At 42.1% G+C, this 25619-nt stretch overlaps 1 protein-coding gene across 1 annotated transcript in view; it reads left to right on the forward strand.

Annotated features, from left to right (window-relative positions):
- The first annotated feature begins 8137 nt into the window (after positions 1 to 8137).
- Positions 8138 to 25619, forward strand: part of tenm1 (teneurin transmembrane protein 1) — a 172656-nt gene continuing 155174 nt past the window's right edge. The window contains exons 1-2 of the mRNA XM_058649610.1: positions 8138 to 8587; positions 22538 to 22809. Coding sequence (XP_058505593.1) covers positions 22593 to 22809 — 217 coding nt within the window. The 5' untranslated portion in view covers positions 8138 to 8587; positions 22538 to 22592. The remainder of the gene's footprint in view (positions 8588 to 22537; positions 22810 to 25619) is intronic.

The raw sequence follows: 25619 nt of genomic DNA on the forward strand, positions 1-25619 counted from the left end.
CACATCTTGAACTCTTTTGGGGAGTCTTTGGGGAGGTATTTTACCAGGCTTCTTTCAGCACTTCCAAAAGTTCCTTAAGCTGTCCTTTATTTCTTTTTCTGCCCAGGCGATCCACACTGCCTTTATAATATTCAGGACAATGTGGAGGTCACGTCATGATCGACAGTGATTTTTCAGCTGTTTTTCTTCAGCAAACTGCCCGAGGTCACTGTAACGCTGAAGTATAAATCCATTCCCAATCAAGCAGAATCGTGTGTATCCAGTTTAGTTTGTTTGTTTGATGATTTCCCTCTGAGAGTGGCCTCGCTCATGCTTTTTTATAATTTTATGTCTGTCAAATTCTTATTGGCATATTGAATTTTGGTCTTATTTATGAGCAAGCTCAGTTACATAAGTACAACATGTGAATGCAGTGCTCAAGCATGTCTTGAATAAATGGTGTAATATACCTTTTGAGCAGCCATTTGTCAACAGGCATGCTGGTGTACCCGATATTAATTAGAGTGCCACTCCATTTAGGTATATAAAAAAGCCAGGGGCTAGTTGTTGTTCGAGTGTAAGACGAGGTCAAAACAAATACTTGACACCTTTAGCCTGTTATTTTTCCAGCTAATTTTCTCTTTTTAATACCACATTCACATTAACTCTATTTTTTTCTTTTTCATATGAGGAGCTTCAGAATTAATTATAAATAATCATTATACCATTGCTAAAACAAGTAATGTAACACTTTTACACAACACTGTACAGCAACAAGTTCACCCTGTGGAAGCTTCTAGAAACACATACACACCGATGTGCATGTGTAGAAAACAACAAAAACAAAAACAACAACAACAACAACCAGACAGAATGTTGCACAGCCACTGAATACATTCATTATCAGATGAGTGTGCTGTACTGTACCTCTTGCTTGCATATAGCCTATAATTTCTTTTTATATTTTACATACTGTATATGTCTAATTAGGAATAGCTCTCTCTGTCTACCCATTATCAGTGTTTGACCTTTTGCTTCGGCTGTTTGAGAAACTGAACAGCAGTCGATGGTCACGGGTGATAATAGCTTGTCATTTAGCTCAGCACATGCTGATTAAATAAGATAGGGCCCACACTTATGTCAGCCTGTTCTTCCCAAAGGCCTCAATCAATATGGGGCACCTAAACATAAAGATGCCTGGACAACAATATTTCTTCACCAGCACAATAGAAGCAGGAAGCCATAACAAGATCAAACAGTCCCTGTGCTTAGTGGGGACCAACCCCTCCCCAAATTTCACCCAGTCTCCCCTTTGCAAAGTCTCACTGTCATGAATTAATAATACCACTTCAAACAAATGCAAATTCATTGTACTGTGTCCTCTCCAGCTCTGACAAATGCTTAGGTGTGTAGGCAGACTCCATCTGATTCTGTTGCTATGATTAATTCTCTTGAGAGCAGGAAGCCCTTGCCAAAACCTGACTTTTATGGCCTTTTGCCCTACGTATTATAGAGAGAGCATTTACATCGTGTATGATGATCCCTGAGACGCTGCAAAAAACGTGTGCTTGTGCAATAATCTTCATTTAGGTTTATCTTAATTTGGCGTATAAATACATGCTGTGCACAAATATGCATTAACAGCGACAGAGATACGCAGACAAGGCAGGGAAGAAATTGTCCGATATGTTTTTCATAAGCTGTATCTGTGTGTGGGCTGCTGTGGCATGCATAAAATATCATTTTCTGAACAACTCAATGATGTGGAGGAGTCAGTTCAGGAAGGGCTGGGAGAGAAGGCCAGGGGATATGCAGTGTTTGGGCAGCTGACAGCTGCGTGCACGTATGTCTGTGGGGGAGTCTTGGAAATGGGAGTGGGAGTTGCTGGCGTTTGAAATGCAATGAGGTGTGTTTGAAAGGTGCTCCTATCACAGGTAAGCTGGGTAGGGAGAGCAAGAAGTGTACGGTGATAAAAGGAGAAGAGGAGAGGTGCCCATGCTTTAAGGTGGCATTGAGTATCTGAGGGCTTTTTGCACAGACTGAGGGAAGCTCTCAACACTACACACACTTAAATACAAAAGCCCCTGAAATACACACGTAGACTTTGATCCTTTTGGGAACAGTCCTTAGATTTTAGGGGTCCAAAGTAAAAAGCATTTTTAGCACTGGTTCGAGGACCAAAGAGTGTGTGTTTGAGTGTGTGTTGTCACTTTGTTTAAGCTCAGAACAAAGACATGGTTCCAATACTCAAAGTGATTGAGAGGTGTTCTTGATGTTGTCTCCCCTCTCGTGCATACATTAAGGATAAAGATATGCCTTATAAATCAATAAGTCCTGTATCATGTCCCTGCTACTTGAATTTGGTGCAGTATTGTCCTCGCCTGCATCATTCTGTGTCCTCTGCCAGGAAAATCTCCTCCAGCTCCTCTCCAGCTACACTGAATGTCAAAGCACTGCTGGTTAAAAATATTGCTTTCTTTCAAATCCTGCTCAGTTTATACATGTGGATTTAATGTGGAATTTATTAATGTCATGCCCTTTCAGGGATGTGACTAATTACGAGAGAAAGGCTTGAAGGAGAATATGTCACTGAGGTGAGGTTATATACTGTAGCTGTTCCAACTGTCAACACTTTGAAACTGGTTCACATCGCTCGTACATCAGGTCTTGTGTTGGTGATTAATCAATATATGCCTCTTTTTTCCTATACTTTTTTTCAGATGGGGAATTGATGACATGCTTCGACTAGGACAGCCTTTGAAACTTCTGTCAAAATGTATGTGCTTTTGAAGAGAGATTGTACCAACCCTTTTAGCACTTCCAGAAACACTTATCTGCCTCTGAAAGTGCTAAAGTACCATCTGAAAGTAAAAAAAAAAAGAAAAAAAAAGAGTAATAATTGAAGATGAAAATACTGGATCCTTGCCCATAGGTTGACGGCTGTATGTGTAATTTGGTTGTGAATGCTTGGAGGAAATGTAAAATGAAATCAGTGAGAATTTATGGTAGTGGAGCTCTTGCATTGGAAAGGTCATTGCTCTGTCATTTAAAAAAGATTTCAATAAATGGTTGGCTCTGTCTCCTGTGAGACACTCAAGCTTTATGGCTGACTGGGTGGAGCTGGAGCACTGGTGGAGAACAGAGAGAAAAGAGTGATGGAGCATATCCCTAACACCCTCCCGGTAAAAGAATACCCCAGTTAACTCTTAACACCCCTGGAGATCAGGCATCTGCCGCAAGGGCAGAATAATACTGTATTGCTGGTGCAGCTGCTAAGCATTGTTGATAGCACTGATCCAAGATCCCTCATTACCGAATGAGAGAAACCCCTTCAGCAACGTCACCCTGGAGAGCGATGGAGCTAGGTAGGGGGATTTAAGGGGAGAGGGGAGGGAAGAGAAATGGACAGCAAAGTAAAAAAAAAAAAAAAAAAGAATAAATAAGGTAAAGGGTGGAAAAGTGCATGAAGGAAGCTTTTACAGGAAGGAATGACATTTTTGCAAAGAGAAGTGCAGCAAACGTACCAAGAGCATAATTACTCGTCTCTAGTTACAGCATGCTATAACCCCGTTGTGTTCCATAGCGGAAGGATTGATCACTGACCGATCGATCACAGCCTACGAGGAACGTTGAGTTCCAAGAAGAAAAACTGTGTTGGCTTTGCAGTTTGCATGTACAAGACTAAATAATGCTCACACAAACTGCCTCCAGTTGTGAGGTTAAGTAGTTGGGATGCCTAAAATCCAATAGAACCAATGAGGCATGAAGACGCTTTAGGGTGCGTGAGGCGTTATGGATCTATCTCCTGCCTCATGACACTATATGTAAAGTGTACATATATCCCGACTCTTTGGGTTTTAACAGAAGTGTCGCACAGAACAAGTGTCAGATGATTATTATCAAGAAAGGAGAGGAGATAATAGAGCTACCGCGATTCTCCCTGGGCTCAATTTTAGCATTCACAACAGCAGCAGTAGCTTTCACTCATGAGTTGCTCTCATGGACTAAGGAACTCTAAATCCACCTCTGAGGACCGCTTTCTTTCCTGTACGCTCAGCCATGCTTGCATTCCATTCAAATAGAGATGGAATAATTGGATCAGCAAACATGGTCTTATGGAGATGGCACTCTTGCCTTTGTTTCCACTGACATTTTCTTTTTCTTCCTTTGTGTTTGTCAGGTGAGAGACTGTTTAATTAAATTGTACCATTTTATGCAGTTTACATCATGATCTGATGATATCAGACATTGGCTATTAAATGTCTACCACATTTCCATGTTACATGTGTAACCCCAAAATATCACAGATACACACAATGCGCTCCAAACCACACGCTCTCTTGCTAGATAATGCCAGTGAAGCCTGTCAGTCTTGCTTGAGTTGCTTATATCTACACGTCTGAGGATACAATGACCTGGATTACTTTGCAAGATAAGCATTGTTACTTTCAATTTCTGTCTGTAAATGTTTTCTGGAATAACAAGTGAGAGCTGTGTCTTTCTTAGAGCATGCTCTCCCCTCTCCACATCTGTTATCTCCTCTCTGTAAACCATAATGATAAAAAAGAATCACAGTAAAACACTATGACATTTCAAATCTCTGCATTGAGCCGGTTGTCAAGGAGATATCTTGGTGAGATGTGTTGAACAGAAGGAGAAGCGCTCTTTTAAAACAGCTTTTTCCCAGCTGCTGGAGGTGTAATGTGACTGCTATTAGGACTCTGCAGGCAAACACTGAACCTCAGAAACAGTTCTGCAGCACAGGGCTGCCAGCTCGCACACTCCAGAAGGGTTTCGGACCCCTGCTCAAAATCCATTCTGCTCCTCTGCACTCATTGTTCCAAGCAGCAGTCACTCACAGGACCTTGACAGTCACATATTGACAACCCACAACTGCATGACAAACATGGTGGTAATCTCCTTGTCAGAAAGGCCCACTTTTTATCAAACAAACTTAGGTCTTAAGACCTTTTCCCATTCCTCTCCCTTGGATCCGTTAATTCTTTCTTTCAGGAACTGCTGGGGGTTCGACCTCCATTTAGAGAGAACCCGTGATGAAACTGATGGAAACCTATTGTTGATAAAAAGCTGCACACTGCTGTGTTGTATTGGGGATATGGCAAGACAGGCTGAAAGGCAGATAGACTGAGGCAGCTGTCAAAATGGTTGTTTGTAGCCCCACGCGTACCATGCTTTGGGGAAATAATAAACTGCATCATTAGAACCCCTGTCATTCACAAGTTGTTTGTACCAGCCACTGACTGGCTGTAAATGCTCACAACATTACATCAGAGCACAGGTCAGAATCATTAGGTGGTTAAGTGTTGTCAGAAACTAATACATTCAGGTCAAAATCCTTATCCTCGCTAAAGCATGTTTCACATTCAAATTAGCAGGTATTTCTGAACCTAAATCTGTGAATCTGCTAAAAAAAACACACCATTCCTATTGCAAGGTCTGACCTGTAGTGTTTTTGTTTTACCCCTCCCTCACCTGTGTGAGAGAAGTGACGTCACAAACTCACCAGAAACAAAACTGGAAATGTTACAAATGTTTACTATTTTGTATCTTTTACAAAGGTCTCCGGCTCATACTGGCCAGTTTGAAAGTTGATAATAAAACAATACAAAATAAAAGTAAGTTGAAATAAAAAATGAGTGCTGTAAAAATACAGTATATATATATACAGTATATATATACATATATATGTATAAAGGTGAGGCTTGCATCAATGCCTAAATGTCAATCTAATGTCGATCAAACCCGAGGATAATAAAACCTTTTGTCTTATGATAATCATAGTCTTCTGCTTGCTTCTCCTCTGATCCATTAAAATCAGAACTCGGAGTTCTGAACTGGTGACTTCACGTATGGGTTGACTGCGCTCCAGAGAGAAGTAAAAGAATAACCATGCACGCAAAAGAAACTAGCCATTAAACCAGTTGATATATGTTTTTTTATGCACACAAACAGCAACATGACCCATGTATAGAAATGACAGTATAGCTATTATGTGTATGACTGAGAAACAAATGAAGACACAAGTGCAATTAGCAGCAACTATTTACATTGCACTGCCCGTTGGTAATGCTAACACAACACTTACCCTTCCATTGACAACAACGCTATCTTCAGCCAGTAGACTCCAGAGTTGAATGTTTGTCACACAGCCAGATTGCGTCCATTTGCCGTCCCCCCCCCCAGACTCTTGTAAACGTTCAGTGACTCTCTGGAGTAAGATGAAGGGAAGTTAATCAGGAAGTTGAAGATGTAAGGATACTGCAGGTCTGGAACAATGTCCTCTCTGGCTATGTCAAAACTTGTAAAAAGCACGGCGAGGGCATTATAAGGATCAGATATATTCTCTCTGTCAAGCTTTGCGATATATCAGTTGATCTGCGTGGATTTAAAGTGCACAGTGAACTCTTCACACTTTGGATCCAGCACCGGTTCTGTTCATTTGTGCTGCATCTTTGGCTTCCAACTTGGCGGAAGCCTAAGATGTCACTGAGTCACATGACGTCCAGCTCTCTATACTTGCCTCTAAACAGCTGAGTTGCGATTGCTATGGGTGACAATCTCAGCGTGGCTGACTCAGCGTATTCCTGCTGGTCAAAAACCCTGTTTATACTGGGGATTACATTCAATTCTTTTTTTGTTGTTGTGGAAATAATGGAAATATAGCGTGTTTTTATAATGAATGACAAAATATAATATAATGAATGTGTCTTCCATTTTCATATGTATGCTTTGCATTTAAATATGCTGTTTAATTTAGGGCTGCAATGATTATTCAATTAATATAATCATAATCAGTCATCATCTACCGCTTTATCCTCCACCAGAGGGCCGCGGGGGGTGCTGTGCCAATCTCAGCTACATCGGGTGATAGGCGGGGTACACCCTGGACAGTTCGCCAGTCCATATAATCATAATATATTACTTAATTAATCTTCAGCTATTTTGATAATCAGTTTGAGTGTTTTCTTTTATAATCAAAACAAACTTTAGCTTCTTTAATGTTAGTGTTGGAGATCCTGAAGTGTTCGAGCAGGGTACATTTTTAATTCAAAAGGCCAAGCCCCTTTCTTCAGACTTCCCTCTGAAGCCACACCTCCAGAGCGCAGGAACACAGGAATGACGACATGATGATGAAAAACGACAAATACTTTACAAAGACATAAAGTTAACATACCTTACCTGTCCAGTAGAAACAGCGCCACCATGGCATCACTTTGCAGCCCTTTCTGGGCTTTCATTTGTCGCCACAGTTCAAACACAACAGTGATGTTCACTCTGGTCTTGGATCGCCCTGAATCAGCCTTTTTCTTGGCAGTAGTTTTCCCAAAAAATGTATTTCAGTGCTGTTGACACCTTTTCTGCCATAACGTTGCTACAACTGTCTTTTTGGATTTAGCAAGCTAGCATCAGCTCTGGCGTTGTCTTCTGAGCATGCGCAATTAGGGCGAAAAAGGGATACACCCATAGGGGGGAGGAGGGCAGATGGCAGTTTGATTGACGCATCACGATCCAATTAAATTGTTCAGGCCGTTCAATATGATTGGATGGCGTTTTTACAGGCCTGTCTGCTCCACAGGTGACTGACATTTTTCATTTTTTATTAAAGGCATTAATTAATTGGTTACAATCAGGTTGTGAAGAGAATTTTAAGCAAGAAGGTAAAAAATGCTCCAGAAAATCATCTCCCACCCGACCTTTAATGTGAATATTTTCTGGTGTCATTCGAGAACATCATCATTTCCTGGTTTGGTAAACACTGATGTGCATTTTTTAAATATTTTCTGATATTGAACAAGTATTAGATGATTCGATGATGAAAATAATCGCAGCCCTAGTTTAAATATAATAATGCTCAAAGCAGCGGCACAATAAGAAATACCTGTCTTTGACTTTTTTTTGTTAGGTCAGTTTCAGTGAGTCAGCATTCCAGCACACAGCACAGAGCAGCCGTACACTATCACCTGAATGAGTCTAACGAGTGATCCAGACGACCTCCTGGGGAGAGAGAGAGAGAGAGAGAGAGAGAGAGAGAGAGCGAGAGAGAGAGAGAGAGAGAGAGAGAGAGAGAGAGAGAGTCCTGTGGCCGGTCTGTGCCACACCCCCTTCTCCTGCCGCGCGGTGGTATGATCCAGGGATGCTGTTATAGCGGCACCGAGCCTCACCAGCAGCAGCATCAGCATCACCCGTTCAGCCACCTTGGGTTCAACTGCGGCTAAACGCAGCGCGCCGGGCTCCCTGTCACACCGCGCAGCAGCGGAGGTGGCTCGCGTTAAGACCCCCGCCCCCCCCTCCTCCCCGCACTGATCGTCTCGTCGTCCTCCATCGGCATTTGAGAGACGAGCATCAGCAGCATCATCATCATCATCATCAACAGCAGCAGCATCGGCAGCATCAGCAGCATCAGCACAGCCGCCTCGAAACCAGACCTGCAGTCAGAGACAGAAGTGTCTCGTCCACATATTTATTTAGCAGGGGAACCGCGTCCCAGGTCCCGGTTGTTATAGCTGCGGGGATTGCGCTGTCTGCTGCATTTGCGGGCTTCCTATAGCATGGAGTCGGACTAAAGGAATGGCTTTACGTCGGAAAGGTAAGCGACATGCGCTCGGTTCTGGCCTTTATAGTGGGTTTTCCACCAAGGGCTGCAGTGATGCTCGTGGGCTGAGCGAGGCTCTTGGATGCTGCCGAAGACAATGTTGAGTTCACAGGAAATGGTGATTATCAGCTGTTCACATGTGCTGTGCAGCGTTACGGTGGCCAACGTGTGTGTGTGAGGGAGAGACAGAGAGTGGGAGGAAGAGAGACAGGGGTAGCTTTAGATGGAGACTTTGTGCGTGCGTGCGTTTGTGCATGTGTGCGTGTGTGGTGCGGTTTTTATGAAAATCAGTGCGCCTCCTCTTTGAAGGATGCAGACTTCGTGCATGTGACAGCCTGCTCCAAATAATGATGATCCAGGTGTACAGGGCACAGCAGAGCAGAGCAGAGCAGCACTCTCTACCTGCTTCATGCGTGTGCAAGTGCCGTGCACGGGGTTGCTTTGGTTTCTGCAGCCTTGACTTGTTTTGCTCCAGTTGTGGCTCGTCCACTCCATCTCCATCAGCACTATGGTCGCCTAATGATGCCACCAGGGCCACCGGGGATCAGGGGGTATACATCTCTCTGACACGAGCCTTCTGTCCTCCACATAAGCACACACACACACACTCGGACTATACTGTACTATAACCCAGCAGGTCCAACAGGCACGTCAGGACAACTCTGCTCCCACTGACCCACTGCTTCATTTCTCCACCTCTTACACCTCAACTTCTGGCCCTCTGCATGTGAGGCATCATCATTGTCAAGCTGCAGCCATATATTTCCTAAGCTTAATTATTGAACTGCTCGATATTTTTTGTGTATTTTTTATTTATTTTTTGGTCATATCACGTTGTGTAAAATGTGTGAGGGTAAGTGGCCCAATTAACAGCAGCAAATTCATGTTGATAAATCATCATTACGGTGAAGGCAGGGCAAAATTGCAGCAAGATGGATATGCTCGGATAGGTTTGAATTAGACCTCCTCACTTCTCTCCTTCGCTGTACAAAAATAGTTTGGAGTGGACCAAAGTGTATATCGAAATAAATAAATGCGATAAACAATTGCAGATTAAAAATAGCTATTTCTCTAACCGTCTAAAATATATGATCCCCCATTACAAGCAAATGTTTTTCTGCACGCTTTGTTAATCTCACTACACTTTATTGGTAATTGTTAAGGAGCTTTATACCTTTCATTTGAAAATGCAAATACAGTGTAATCAGAAAGTGCAGTCTGTCAGTATGTCTAATATGTGCATCTATAACGCACTACTCCTCCTCCAGCCACAGAGGAATATTAATGTCTAATTTCACCTCCTCTATTCTATTATAATAATTAAAGGTCCAACAAAAAGGGGGAGGAAAGTTTTAAGGTTTAATTACACACCACACAGACATGACTGCTGTGTGTTCTGTCAGTGTAACATTGTGTGTCACTGCCCTGTACCTGACACTGACCGCTAAGCTGAATTCATCCTCTGCTCGCCGAACACTCGCCTTTTGATAGAGATGATAAAAATGAGGCAGTCTGTCGGTGCTTTTTGTGATTAATAGAGAGCATCTGTCTGTGGAGGTTAGATAATACACACACTGTCTCCCTTTGCATCTCATCACACACACAATCCCATTCTACTGTACAGTGGTGTGTCATAGCTGTGGGCTGCTCATACTATATCTTGTTGGAGTGTGTGTGTGTGTGTGTGTTGTGTTTGTACGTTTGTTGTTGTGTAAGTCAAGTCACTTGAATTTAGAAACACACATAGCGACAGTGGCAGTTGGGTGTGGGTGCTACGGCCAAAAACGTTGTCGCCATCACAAAAGTTTTGAATCAGTCGGAATCAACAATTATCGCAATAATACGTCAGATAATTGAAGATTAATGAGACTGTATGTAAGAAGTGTAATTAAGTCATAACGTGACCTTGATATGTCATCAGCGGTTAAGGAAACATGTTAAATTGAAATCACGGGCTTCGCTGATAACAAATGTATCGCCAGTTAATTCAAAAATGTAAATGTTATTTATAGCCTGCAAATACTGTTTGTGTTGTGGGATTGGTTTCTCAAACTACTTGGCAACACTGAGTCTCTGGGAAGGAGGGAAGGGGGGGACAACGCTTTCCAAAATCTTTTATTTTGATTGCATTACGTATTTTTGTAAATATATTTATTTCTTCTTTATAAGTTAGGACAGTGAAGTGTGAAGGGGGGTATGGGGGGGGGGCACGCAGTAAAAGACCAGAGGTAAAACATGACCTCTCTACCAACTGAGCTATCCAGCACCCTGCAGTACCCATTTTAAACTGTCGTTGAATATTTTACACAATAGCACCTTTAAGTTGAACTCCTGAGTTAATGTTGAAGAAAGCAGTTAATCGTGGTTTGGACAGAAAACAACAACAGACACGTGTTAAACAGAGAATGAACTACATAATTCAGAAATCTGATTTAAAATGGGTTTGCACACTACATTATATATATCACAGTGGGCGACTTCTAAAGGTGGTGATGAATGCCCATTAAGTGCATATTGAAAATGGCACACCCTCACAATTAGAGGACAGATCACTGAATTGAAATGTCATTTCACCAATTACATGCTGTGCACACACCACTGATAAGGCATTGGCATTTCTGCCATTCGAGCAACTAACCACGTGACTTATCAATCAGTCAGATATCTCAACTTGTGCCAGGCAGCAGCGCACCGTGTGCGCCTCAGCGCTCAGTGGTCCGTAGTAGTCACACTCACCTTTTAAATTTCAGACTTGATCTTGTTAAGTGCTGCTCTGCATTTGGCATTTTGCAAATCCAAAGAAGCTGCTCTGCTCCTTGGCTTGGAGTGCCATCATTATTTAAGTGCGACTTCCAGACAGTTTAGGCGCTTGATTGTGAATTGTTTGAATACTGGCATTGTGCCCTGGCTGTCAGCATATCCCATTGTATTGAGTCAAGGAAACACTAACAAAAAGAATCCTTGGTTGGGTCTAATAATTTGTGTTTTTCTGAGATTTGAGTGATATTGCATGGCCTTTGGATAGCGCAGTGCTGTGTGAGACAGCGGGGGAGTTCTTTTTGTTATCCAGCCTTGCATTATTTATGAATTTTCATTCCAGGAATGCAGTAGCCCCTGGCACTGTAATGCTACTTTCTCCCATGGAAACGCTCGCACACTTTTCCTTCTGCCACAAAAGTTCTCCATAAAACTAAATTCCCTTAATGAAAGTGGATTCAGGAATTAGTGAGAGGACAATGTGGAAATGCACGAGAGGGTTGTTTATAATACTGAGTACAACACTTAGTGCTGCAGTCAAGAGTTTAAGCTCACAGGCGATATGATGCCCAGTGGGAGTTCTTATCGCCCTCTCTCTCCCTCTGCATGTCCATCATACTGTAAGAATGTAATTGCTGGAAAAGCAGAAAACGTGTCAGCCTCCCTGCTGATAATTTCAAAGTAAAAGAACCCGTGCCAGTCGGGTTATCACACTGTTGGACCATTAGACTTGGGCACACACGCACATATGTAACCATTGTACAATTTCAAATATTTACTTTTCTTACTGCAATGTTGCTCAGTCCTCCAGAGGAATTGTTAAACACATCCTGCAGAGCTAATTAGAATTTCTGCTATTAATATGGCCCAAGTCGTGTTCTGCAGTAAGAAAATTGCTGGCACTGTGATTAAAGAGGTGTTAAATAAAAAAACCTATACAATAGATGTATTACCCTCAAAATCTAACATGGTACCAATGAAGTTCTGGCAGTTTGACATATTGATCATCAGTGTAGGCCAGAATATTCTACACCATCTTTAATTACTGTATATGTTTTATTTTATTAATTGATTTTTTAGTAATGAATTGTTAAATATTATTAACAAGTTATGCTGAAATAAGCTTTTCCAGCACTCATTTAATAAAAATCTGTTTCCATCTGCATGAATTTAGTGAGGTCCATGTGCTTTTCCTCTCTGTGATAAATTACAAATACTGCACTGTTTAGTTTAGTGGAAACCAAAGCGACTGCACCAGAGAGCGAGAGGGACAGAGATGGTACGCACACACACACACACACACACTGGTATACACAGTATATGCCCATGGCCTTCTTCTTTCAAGTCTATGTCCATGCCTTCACAGGCTTCTTCAACTCTCTATTCTTTCTTGTATTCTTCCATTGGGCTATGAGTAAGAGTCAGGAACCATATTCAGCGGGATAAGTACCGAGGTGTTATGTGAGATTCGTATTGTGAAAATGCAATCACACTCCCACACCTCGGAGCTCTCTCCTTCCCTCGCTCCTTTCAAACTGTTCAAATTGTAGTCAGAAGACAGAAGGATCAGGGCCACAAGAGGCTTTCTGGTCAAGCCCACTCCACTTCTCTTTAAAATATGAGATTAATTTGTCAAGAGGAGCATGTGTGTCTGTGTGTGTGTGTGTGTGTGTGTGTGTGTGTGTGTGTGTGTCTGAAGAGAGGAGTGATAATGGAACCTTACCGAGCTAGAAGGCTGAGACAGAGTGATGTTGATTTAAGTGTATGGTAATTGTGAGTCATTCATTTGTCATGTTGTATTGGCCTGTAGTGTAATGTATGGGGATGCAACCGACAATTGTTTTTTTGTAGCAGTTATTGCACCAGTTATTTTTTTTAGCTTTAAATGTTTAAAAAAAAAAAAAAAAGCATTTAAAAAAAAATTATAAGCTGTTTTACCGGAGTCCAAAATCAAAAGATAAAAAAAATAAATGTCCCGTGACCAAAAACAGCATGCATATGTTCTTGAAGAATCTATTTAATTGTTTATTGACTAATTGCTTAAATTAATGTGATTCAGTTTGTTGCAAGGTGTTTCCTTTATTTACAACTTAGATGTAAACAACAACAAACAACGCTGTTCTTTTTATTACGGGGGTGTTAATTTTACACACACACACACACCGAGCAAGCCAATACACATCTGCAGGGACACATTTCTCACCGTGAAATTTTTATTAATCAAGTCAGTGGACAACTTTAGAAGAAGAAAAATCCATTTTTGTTTCTTCCCCAATTTATTATCACATAAATTGTCCTCCTCAAAGCTTCAAAGTGCAGGCCTTGGCGTCGGTGTCAAAATAATTACGTTAAAATCCATTATATTTGTGTTGATTTCAGCCCGCTTTTGTTGACACAAAGGACACAAAGTGAGACGGCTCCGGCCTGCTTTTACTGACAAGATATCTGGCAGCATATCACCTTCAGTTCAATCAATAAAGGGAAATTATCTGGGAAGGCTTCAAATAAAATCTCCTCTATCAGGTACTCAGGGAAACGCCATCACCCTGAGCACGTGGGATCATCTAACTACCCACAGTCGCTCTTACAGCAGCCACTGTAACCTTGTGATATGAGTTGACCACGTACATGCCGCATATTAGTCTACAATGGGACATTAAGAGCACAGTACACAGGTACTTTTACACCTCAACACCATGATTAATATCTCAATATAAATAAGTTGCATCTGCAGATTTGGTACACACACCTATAAAGTGATTTATTTGGCAACATAAAACACATTGATGTTGTACTGTACATCTCTCCTCTAAACAAGTTCATCTATTTCCTGTTGACTGGTAAATAGCCTCATGTGTATCATCAGTAATATTCATAGCTCTACTTTCTAGCTGATCATGAATTATTAACTGGTAGAAAAGATGAATAGTTCCAAAATGGTACTTGATGCATCCCTGCTTGAAGCCGTGTTTTATACAATACAGCACAGTACAGTAAAGTACAGTCAAGGTTCAATATGTTTTCCAGCGTGTTGCAGGGGAGTTGTTTTGTAGTCGAGGTTTCATTTCAGAATCACTGTTGATCCACCGCGAACTCTGGGATGTATTTCAAGCGCGCGTATCATCGCCCAAATTGACTCCTAGCTGTAGAGACACATTGTCTGCTGATTGCCAGCCAAAATGCCGAACCAAACAGCACGAAGAAAAATGATTTGAGCAAAAGAAAAAAAGTATAACCTGTAAGAAAATCACAGCAGCTGCACCCCCCCGCCCCTCCCAAATAAAGCACACCTAATGCACGTCTCCAGATGTAACACTCCTGAAATCCCAGATTTTACAGTGTGAATTGCGTGCCGTCCCAGCCCGATGTGCCTATAAAAGGAGTTGTTGGGAAAAATTCTCGTTTTGTTCTCTTTAATATGCCCAAAAAAACACAATGATTCATCTGACAAGCAGTGAAATGAGAAATGCAAATTGTTAAGGGACATGCCCGGTGCAGTTTAGCCTTGCAAATTCACACAGAGAAAAGGGTGCAAATGGAAAATAAGATGCAGGATAAATGAAAAACAAGGGACAGTGGAGTGTATGATATTGCAAAGTAAAGTGCCTAAAACAACGCCTTGCCTTTCCCCTTACTGCAAACACATTCTTACAAATTCAGTATGTGCTACTGATTTCAAGTATAAATGATTTGTTTATCTGGCAGACTGAAAGTCTTCTTCATATATGCGTCTCACGTTCGCAGTCGGGCTGCACTCGTAACAGACGCTTCGGGCCTGAAAACATCACATTTCTAATAACCACACATTCACCGGTGAATGTTTGAATTCTCTCTATTTCTCTTAGAGCATGGTTAACCAATCAGTATATGCCATAACCTTGAGGTGCATTTATGTTTTTCTGTACAATGAGCAGGCCTATGAATGGGGACATTTTCAGCCCCCACATACCGCACATCCCTTTCTCATCGGCTCACTAAACAGCAGCACCAGGTTTGTTCCCTGACTGATTGGTGCCGGTCTTTGCTGAGGAACATTTCTCTGTGTGTGGAGGCTGAATGCCATCTGTGTTTTCACAGCCTGAAAGAGGGCAGGAGAATCAGAGTGGAGGTGAGGGAACAGATCTGAGGAGCAGGCGGAGCCACGGGGAGCACCCAGGCCCTTTTGGTGTGGGAACCTCACACAAATCCTCCCTACTCTCAGTCACTCCTGGATTTAAAAAAAATGAGACACACCGTATTGGTGAAGATGGGAAATTAGTCCAGTAAGCATCTTGAAATCAATCTGTAATGCTGCTTAACAGCTACTAGAAAACCTTTTCAGCTGCTCATCTGCAGAACTAATTCTCTTTACTCCCTCATTTCACTGTAATCAACGACTTCATGAAGGAGATGCGCAGGAAATACCTTCTAAATCACCAAACCCAATTTCTCAAATCAATGGCATTGATTTATCAATTAATTCTGCATGTGTAATGCTGCCGCTTTCCTTTGGGTGTTGTAGGTTTTAGCGGTCAAATGCATTATCGAAAGAGGCTTTTTACCAAGCAGCAGCTGATGCTGAGAGGTTAGGAGGTTGTCACTCTTGATTTAAAGCTTTATTTGCAAAGCGAGTTTGTGGGCACTGCCTTTTAGTCTTGCTGGGAGGACGGTGACATGTGTTTTGTGAGAGGGGAGAAATGTCAAATGTCTTGAATAAGGCTTTGACTTGTCAGGCATATTGATTATGTGATTTTGGGTGGTGTCTGCGTGTTTGTGGGTCAAAAGTTTGTATGCAGCTGCGTGTGAATGTGCAGCTGTGCATACAAATACATATAAAGGGCTTGTTTCATCCATAGACTGTACATAAAATGAACATAGTCTTGGCTTGGTTGCAAAACGCACTGCCATCGCGAAGCGTCAAGATATGTGTCTTGAGCTCCGCCAAGTCGGTTTTGGAACCGAAAATTCACAGAGTCGTGAGCAACCAGGCGCCCATGAGATGATCCCAGCTGTCAATCATACTGGTGTCCACTCCTACATGCCATGCTTTATCATCTATTCTCCTCTAATTGAGAACATATTTTACAAAACTGACATCATAGACTTTTGGAACTAGCAATTGAGACCATTGATCTCTCAGGAAATGTTTTTACTGATGTGATAAATCAAGTGAGAAGTAGAAGTATATCTTCCCATTGAATTCCATTTAAACTCAAATTTTATAACCAGCAGAGTGCCAAATCCATCATTCCTCTGAGGCTTCACTTTTCAAACCAGAAGACTACTTCAGTTATTACAGTCTATGGTGTTGTTACATATTGTTGTCCTCTTTTTGTTTGCTCCTTGGCCTTCTGGGAAATCAGCAGTGGGTGTTAGATCACAGCAAAGGAGTGGATATCATCAAAGAAGCTAGTGGTCTGGACTCTGTGTTTGTCTGTGTGTGTGTGTGTGTGTGTGTGTGTGTGTGGGCTTATATTGTTCTACAGTGAAGATGTAAACCAAAGTAGAAAAGTTTCAGCTGTGGTCAAGATGTAAAAACGGCCTTTGAAAAGTTAGCACTGAGCTGCTCCCTTTGCTCAAGGCCACATTCAGAAGGCATGAATTGCTCGGGACCTTATTGATTTCTGTACAGCCATGCTGTGATGATGTGGGATTTGAACCTTGTCCACTGTAAGTAGGCAAATGGTCCATCATGGATTCCCAGCTTCTGAGAAGAACCGGTGCGTTCTCTGCTTCTTTGTGTGGCTGTCTTTCTAAACCGAGTAGGCGCTGGCCTATCGGGCCACCTATATGACTTGCTTTGTCCATACGTGCAGTGACCTTGGGTGTTATCGTCTGATGAAAGCTAAATGGTACGAAACACTGCAAGAGAAAACTTGAGCAATGTTTTTTTACACAAACCGTGCAGCCCGCGCTGAAAAGGACTGTAAAGGCTGTGTTGGTTCTCTGGGCTGTGTGGGTGTTCAAGTGTGTTGTTTGTCGGTCAGTGTAAATGCTGTAAGTGTGTGTAGGCGCGAGGGCATTGAGTGTGTCCGCGTTTCATCGCTCATTGCGGTGAAGTCCAGGCTGCTGTGTGCGTGCGTGAATGTACAGTATTCGTGCGTTTGCGCTCTGCACTGTATATGTTCTGCTGGTAAACTTGGGATTAGCAGCCATGGATTTCAGGCTTGGTCAGCTATGAAAGCGCAACTACGTGACGAGAGTGCTGCTGCCGCCCACAGATAGCTCGCCCTTATCCACTAATTAAATCCCTCTATCACTCCATGTCTCACTTGGCAATCTCTCTATCCTTCAATTCCTCCCATTTTTGCCGTGAACATTCTGCTTCTCTCATTATCTATCCCCCCCCCCCCCCCCCCCCCCCCACCGTAGAGGGCTCACAATGGGTGGTGTACTCCTTTGTTGTGTTTTGGGTGGTTTTAGGTAGAACAGGGTCCTGTGGGCCCTTCACGGCCTCTCATGTGATGTTTTCCTGTCATATGCCTGAGGAGCCATGATGGTGCTAACGAATGGAAGGGATTTTTAAGCCCCACTCCCTCCATCTCCTTTACCCCCTTTTATGTTGTTTCACACACACATACACGCCCTCGCTCTCGGAGAGGCGTCTCTCTCTCTCTCTCTCTGACAGCTCACTGTTTACTCCCGTAGGACCTGCAGCCCGAATCTGCATTTGCAGTTACAGGCGTTGCTTCCATACCTTGTGTTGATTAAGCCATCGTTATGTTAGACAAAATGAAAAAAAAAAAAAAAAAAGGAGAAGCAGACAATAAAAGGATTGCTGTGACTTTACTTTAGAGCATCACTTTTATGGCCAAGCATGAATATATTTGTCAAGGTTTCTCATCATCATTCCTGTGGCTTGCACGGCCTGTTTAGTGAGCGGGATTAGCTTGTCTCTTTGCAAACAAGCTTCTTGGAGACGTGTAAAGGCCTGAGTTAACAAAAGAAAGTAGCTCCTCACTCACTGGGGGTCTCCAGGCTGTTATGAAAATCAGACCTTCTCTGCATGATAAAAATGTATTTGTAATCCTGGAACTGTATTGTATCAATAACCTGAGGGGCTTATATTGTTGGATGGCACTCTGCTCTCCCCATCCTCGTTGTTTATTTACCGATGTGAAACTCAATTTCTGTGCCTCTGTCTGGCCCCAATCTTCTCCCTGCCTCTCCTTTATCCATTTTGCATGCCCTCGCTTCCTGTTCGTCGTGATTTCAGCACATTCGTTTGAGATTGGAAAGTCTAAATCAGTTTTGACTTGTCCTCATGGCCACTGACATTACACGAGGCAATCTCTGCCGAGCTGCTTGTGTTATTGTTGTTGATGTCGGACATTTTAGGGAAACCCCGCCCCTCTGGAGATGACTTGGAAAATAAATCCAACTGTGTTGCTCTCTCTACTCTAAGCAGATTTGCAAAACAGAACACTGTTTGCGTAAAGGGACAGAAAGCAGGGGATCAAGTGGGTGAAAGGTCCCATTAGATATTATTGCCACGATGCTGCCATGGATTATTACTCCTGTGTTTGTCTCTCATGACTGTCTTTGTGAGGACCAGTTCATGTTGGAGTGAGGACATTGTGGCCAGCACAGAGTTTGTGTTACCCTGTGATGTAGTCGTTGTTACCATGGTCACAGCTGGCCCTTTTCACACATTTGGGCACTTGCTATTTACCAATAAAAGGACATGATTTTTTTTTGATCCATGTTACCAAACCCAACCTCAACTTCGACGTCATTTTTAAACAAGGGCTTTCAAATGATTAATTATTTCCTTAAACATGATTAATTGCAGAATTTCAATAGTTATCATGATTAATAATTTTTTTAAATGTACAGTTATTACTGTAATTATTATTATTCATTTGTAATTTACATCCATATGGACAATACAACACTTTTATATTTTATAAATATATATATATGTATATATATATATATATATATATGTATACATATATATATATATTTTAATTGTCCCCATACTATTAATTGTTGGATTTTGGCTTTAGTTGCTACATTTTTCATTTGTTCTCCTCTGTGCTACAGTCCTTTTGAAAAAGACTGTTACAAAATCTCTGTTTTAGAGCCTCACCAGAAACTGTCACGTGTAGTTTAGCCTTTATGGTTACATAACCATGACGCTGGCTAGATATTTAGTTGTGGTAATTGAGATGAAGGTACAAGAATAGCAAAGCAGTTAGGTCCGATAAGTGTTCTCAGAAAGAAAGGTGTTCGTGCATGTGTGAAAAAGGGATTGATAAGGGACAGAGAGAAAAGAGGGTGGGTTAGTGATGAGTGTAATAAGATGCGTGTGTTTCACTCAGTGTTGTCACTTTATATTATTTTAGACCAAGTGGTGACGAGTTCATTACACATTTATAGAATTATAGCTTCCGCTTACATTTAACATGAAATCATCACTGCGCACAGACACAGAAGTGCAAACAAACACACAGCATGTAAAAACGGTCTTTCTTTTTTTTAATCCTTTTTGTCCATTTTGCTGTACACATACAGCACAGTCATGTGGTTAATACGGCAGCATGGAATAGGTTTTTTGGACTGCATTAATCATTGAGGTTTATGAATTTTACATCCTTTCCTCTTGCATGAGCATGATTAAGATCAGATGTTTGTCCGTGGCAGTGCAGTGATGAAATCAGCAGAGCACTTATTTACCCTCACTGAGAGATCCCTCCATGCACATGTATTCCTGACACATGCATGAAAAAATGATGAGAGGAATCTGTCGGGAAGGTTTTTTCTTTTTTTTTTGCATGATGTTAATTATGACACTTCCTAATGTGTTTTCCATTAAAGATAATCCACAATGAAGGTATGGTGACCTCTATACGCCTCTTATCCTTCCTGCTCTGCAAATGTAGGCTAGTATTGCGCTTCGGTGGCACATGCTCACTTGTCCTGTAGAACGCCCATGTGTCTTGTTTGACGTGAGCTTGGCTTTAGGAAACAAAGTCCAGGTTTTGACATCAAAACCGGGAATCAAACCCATAATGGGCACCCCACTGTGGAGTAGAATTAGCAGGCTTACTTCTCTAAGTGCAGGCACTGCAGAGGATAAGATGGAGGGTGGAAAGCATGCGAGGTAGGGGAGAAGTACAGATGAAAAATAAGGAGGAGGGAGAGCAGAGGTGTACTGGTATTAAAGAGAAGAATGGTGAAAGAGAGCTATGTTTCGCACAGCACGCAATATTGGCCGATATCAATATCACGCAATATCATGCATCAGTTGCGCTATATCAATATTGGTCGATATTGGCTTTTAAAAATTGAAATAGCAATATGGCTGACTGCAATATTTGTTAAAACCAAAATGTGTGTCGAAATACTACTTTAGATTAAATATGAATCATATACTACCAACTGAGGACACATATTTGTTTTGCACAGATCTGCACAAATAACACACAGTTTATTCAAATGAAAATAAGAATAATGATGTAAACATTTCCATTCCCTCTAACATCACAAATAATATTGGAATTTCAGTCAAAATAATCATAATGAGATATTTATTCAATATCATTCATCCCTTTGAATAAGCTGTTACCTCATTGTATTCTATGCTATTTTTTCACGTTTATTTATTTTACACAATGCAGATATTTATATCTACACCTGCTGCGACATGAGTATGCAAAATTTGATGTTAATTTCACTACAGATGAGACTAAATGACCTCTGCAGTTGGACCCAGTGCCAAGCATATATCGGCATATCGGATATCAGCAAAAAGTCCGGGACCGGGTGTCCCTACGCATCAGTGTACATGCATGATTGAGCAAAACTAGACGATCTAAGAATGTGCACCTCAACTCAACTCAACAAGATGGTGCTGGTTTGTGCCGGATTGCATGCTTTCATTCTTGCGTGTGGACATGTGACAGACATGAAACGGGACAGAGAGCCTCAGTAGAGAGACAGACAGCAGTCAGTGCCTGCAGCGAGCTCAGAGCTCGCAGGGTAATGTACACTCGCTCCTTGCCGCACCAGAGAGAGAAGGTGACACCAGTCAATCCCATTCTGACAGGGCACCTGAGATAATAGTGTGCTTTGATTCCTTGCAATAACTCCTGCCAATCAAAATGAAAGGCATCATGGTTGCAGGGAACCTTGTGCGCGTGTGTGTGTGTGTGCGCGTGTCTCAATGTGTGGTATGAGCTTACAGAATGTGTCCCGGTATTGATAATTTGATGCAAGATGTGCTTACGTATTTAAAGAGAATCAAGTCCAGCGCTTTTAGAGATCATCTGTGTTATGATAATGTCTGTAGGGGGTGAGTGTGTGTGTGTGTGTGGGATGAATGTGGGAGAGACTTGGCCCAGTTTTTGACAGTATTCTGTCAGGGGTAAATGTGTGTGTCTGTGTGCGTGTGTGCATGTGCGTGCGTGTGCCCATACAAACTGGTGCATGCACACTGGAGATGAGGAGGGTGAGTGTGAGGCCACGGAGAAGGAGTCTTTCAGGTGGAATAAAAGCTCTACTGCAGTGGTAGAAAGGTCAGCTGTAAACTTGTATCAGGCTGGTGGTGATCACCCTGTGCTGCAGATCTCTGAGGTATTGAGCAGGCATGCTTTAATGGATTTGATATATGGACTACAGGACTCCCTGAAGAGGTCAATACTGTAGCACTTTGTCTCTTTGAGCAATGACCCTCTCAAGCTCAATTTAGAAACATTATATCTGCAGGAAATAGGCTGAAAGTGCCTCAAGCAGAGCATGTTGAAAGAGAACTAATATGAATGAAGCATTTTCTAATCACTTTTTCTGTGCTCCATTCACAGTGCCTATCAATCATCCCTTATGGTAGTATAGGTGCATTGAAATAGGGTTTGATATGGATGAGGGGAGAACAAGGGAATGTGAGCTGGACAGAACTGATGTATTTGGCTGTTTGGAGGAACATCTGTCTAATGGTGTTTCATTATGACTTCAGAGGGACAGTGTTTAATGAGACTGACAGGCTTCAAATGTGTCAATCCATCCACAGATTGTCAGTGGTCGTCTAAGAGAGATACAGCTCCTAACATTGTTAATGAATGTTTGCTATATCTAGAATGAGCAGATGTTGCAATGTTGCTCCATGTTCAATGACTATTTTTTCTCCTCTCCTCCAATCCTCTCTTTGCACTCCACCCCCCTCCCCACCTGTGCCCTCTTCCCTTCATTCTCTCTCACTGCTTCCAGACTCTGCGCTCTGTGCCGTAGCTGAGCTGAGTGACTAAGTTGAGCAGTTCGAGCCATGGAGGATATGGACAGTAAACCCTACCAGCCTTTGCCTAAGGGGCGTCATGAAATGGAGATGTCCTACACTAGCTCATCTGACGAGAGTGAGGACGGCCGCGCCCACCACCGCTCCTACACTTCACGTGAAACCCTGCCGGACTACACGCATGAGCTGCGCCTCACCCTCGGGTCACACCGGGAGAGACAGAGCAACTACAGCCAACCCCAGCCAGGTACCATTAGGCTGGATTTATTTAACTTTATATATACAGTTTGTCAATGTCTGCACAGTCACTGTATGTGGCACAAAATGGCACGTGAACACAGAGTAACACACACACACACAGACAGGTCTTTAAAAGGGCCTATGTGAATTACCTATTACAGGCCACAATGAGCCAGAAGGACAGTCGGAGGCAGCCAATTACCTCCTCTCCACGGAGGTGATATTTCTCTCCCACAGCTTAAGTAGGTCAACCCCAAACCTCACCTGGGGTGGAACACCACCCTCCATCGCACACACACACACTCACGGACACAAACACTGGTGGACATAGGCACATGTTGGCATGCGCGTTGACACGCACGCCAAATACTTCTTCCCTGCTGGTGACAGGTGGAGAAATGGGCCAGTGTGTGCTGTGATGGATGGCCTTTATGCAGGTCACGTGTGGTGTTAAGAAAGAAGCTGCATCTCTTCTGGAGCTCACCACTGTGGAGGGTTCATCGTGATCAATGGGTACTCTCCCCACTACCATTGCCTCCTGCGAGTCTGCAAGACCTACCCACCATGCTAACAAGCAATATTAGCCATTCATAACAGTTACAACTCCTGACAAGCGCCCCGCTCAAGGGAGTCCCTGGTTTGAATGCCACCTGCTATGGATTTTGTTGTATTGTTTGCCATGCGTCAACCTGTAGATGGTCATTAGTCATCATCATGTTGGATGGACAGCATCGTGGCGTCAAGGGGAAGTTTTTTCCTTTTTCAACTGTTACTCAGTCTTTCTCTTTCCATAACAAACAACATCCCCTGCCATCAGTGTCATATGGTAAGGTGCAGACGACCCCCCAAAGCAGCCTTTGAAATGTCAATGGCAGTCGCTTCTGCGAGGCACATCTGTTCATCTTTGGGCAGCTGAGCTATATATAGTATACCCTACCTAAGTAACCAACTGTTAAGGGGGAACATTGCCTCCAGTGACATTTTTAATGGATTACAGTGTTCCTGACAAAGATCAGCCAATTCATTTTTCTTCTAATTCCCCACCCGTTTCTATTATTTTCCTTCATCTTTTAAACCACTGTGTTTGGCCTCATCCTCCCTTCCTTCCGTCGCTTCTCTTCTCCCACTTGTTTATTTTCCCTCATATTCCAAATTCCTCTCTGTCCATTTAATCCTACATTATCCCTTTCTTTGCCCTGTCATTATGCCAAAAGTTTTCTTGTATTAAAAAAAGACTATTTATAAATGGATAGTTAGTCAGCTAGATCCACAACTAATTAGTTTGTTTACCTGCTAATTAGCTCAAATTTGAGTTATTTTAATTTTGAACATTTTGTTAACAAATCAGTTACAGGTTCTAATTATTCCAGGCTAAAGTCTAATTGTTTGGGTTTACACAGATATTTCACCACGTGAAATGCTGTATAGTAAATAAATTACATCTAGTTTACCAAAATGATTAACACAAGTATGATCTTTGTACCACAGTAAGTAACACAATTTAACAGCAATCTCAATTAATTGTGTGCTTAAAGTGTGCTGTCTCTTACTGACTTAACAATGTTTTTAAGACATTAATAAGGTAAATAACAAGTGCATTTTAATTTCTGAATGAATAAATATGCATATTTTTTTCATTCCACATTAGTGCCTAGACCTCTTCCCCTCAGGCTACATCACAGGAAAAATAGAATAAAAAAAACTCACAGTAAACATTGTGTGAGTTAATGTCAATAAATTAATTAAGATATATTTAATTTATGAATTCAAAATTTAAATAATGAAAGCCTTTGACAGAAGACGCCTCCTCTGTATTAGAGACTTTTTTTTATACATCTATGCCAATCTAAGACTTCTGATTAAAATGTTTTCAAACAGTATTTGAATTTCATGGCTGGGAAAGTCTGGGAACTTTGTTATGAGGGAGCCATGTCCCTGTTCACCAGTGGTAATTACACCCTTGGGTAAACATAATGTGAATGTGTTTATCTTCCATTACATCCAGCACTACGTTACAGTCGAATTAAAACTCATATGGTTTTGGCTGATATTCATTCTTTTGCACGTGACAAGTTCTTCTGGTTGAAGTAGACAAATATATAAAGTGAGCAGCTGACTGTAATGGCAGGGAATAGCGGAACTTTGCAAGTCTGGTCGGTTTTTCGCCTTTTTCTCTACGGAGCTCCCCCTTGTGTCGACCACTTTATCCTCATAAAGGATCATAAAAACTCACAGCTGATGCTCCCCCCTCCCTTCCCCTGTCCTGGCCATGTGCACTTGTTTTCAATGGAGCCAGCGGATACAAGCCCATGGAGCCATGTCCATGCTTATGGAAGAACAGCCAAACACCTACTGAAAACAAAGCAGCAACAGACGTCGTTCATAAAAGTGGTCGAACAAACACCTTTACAACTGTGGGAGCCAGCAGTGATTTTATGTTTTGTTGCGTAGTGGCGGTGGTCTACACTAGGGGACATTGTAGGAATCGTTTGCATGGTGAGGTCGGAAAAAGCCGGTCCGACGTTTTCTTTTGTGTGGCCCCTCGCTCGGTCACACACTCGTTTCCTCTTCCTCACTTCCTTGACGTTTTTTTTTCTGCTTTTTTTTCCGCATGCTCTGCCATGATGAACATCTAAAATTATGCTATCGCCACCTTGACCTTATAGCCACGAGGGTGTGTGTGTAGTGCCGTAAAAACAATTTGTGTTTCTTGCGAGACCCAAAACTTTGCGAAACCTCCTGATTTGGTCTTGCAAGGCTGGTTTTCCCCTAAAAGACGGTAGGGGGAGCGGAGACAGCCCAGCAACAAGTTGTTAC

This window comes from Solea solea, chromosome 14 (assembly GCF_958295425.1).
Source record: "Solea solea chromosome 14, fSolSol10.1, whole genome shotgun sequence".
Lineage (NCBI taxonomy): Eukaryota > Metazoa > Chordata > Actinopteri > Pleuronectiformes > Soleidae > Solea > Solea solea.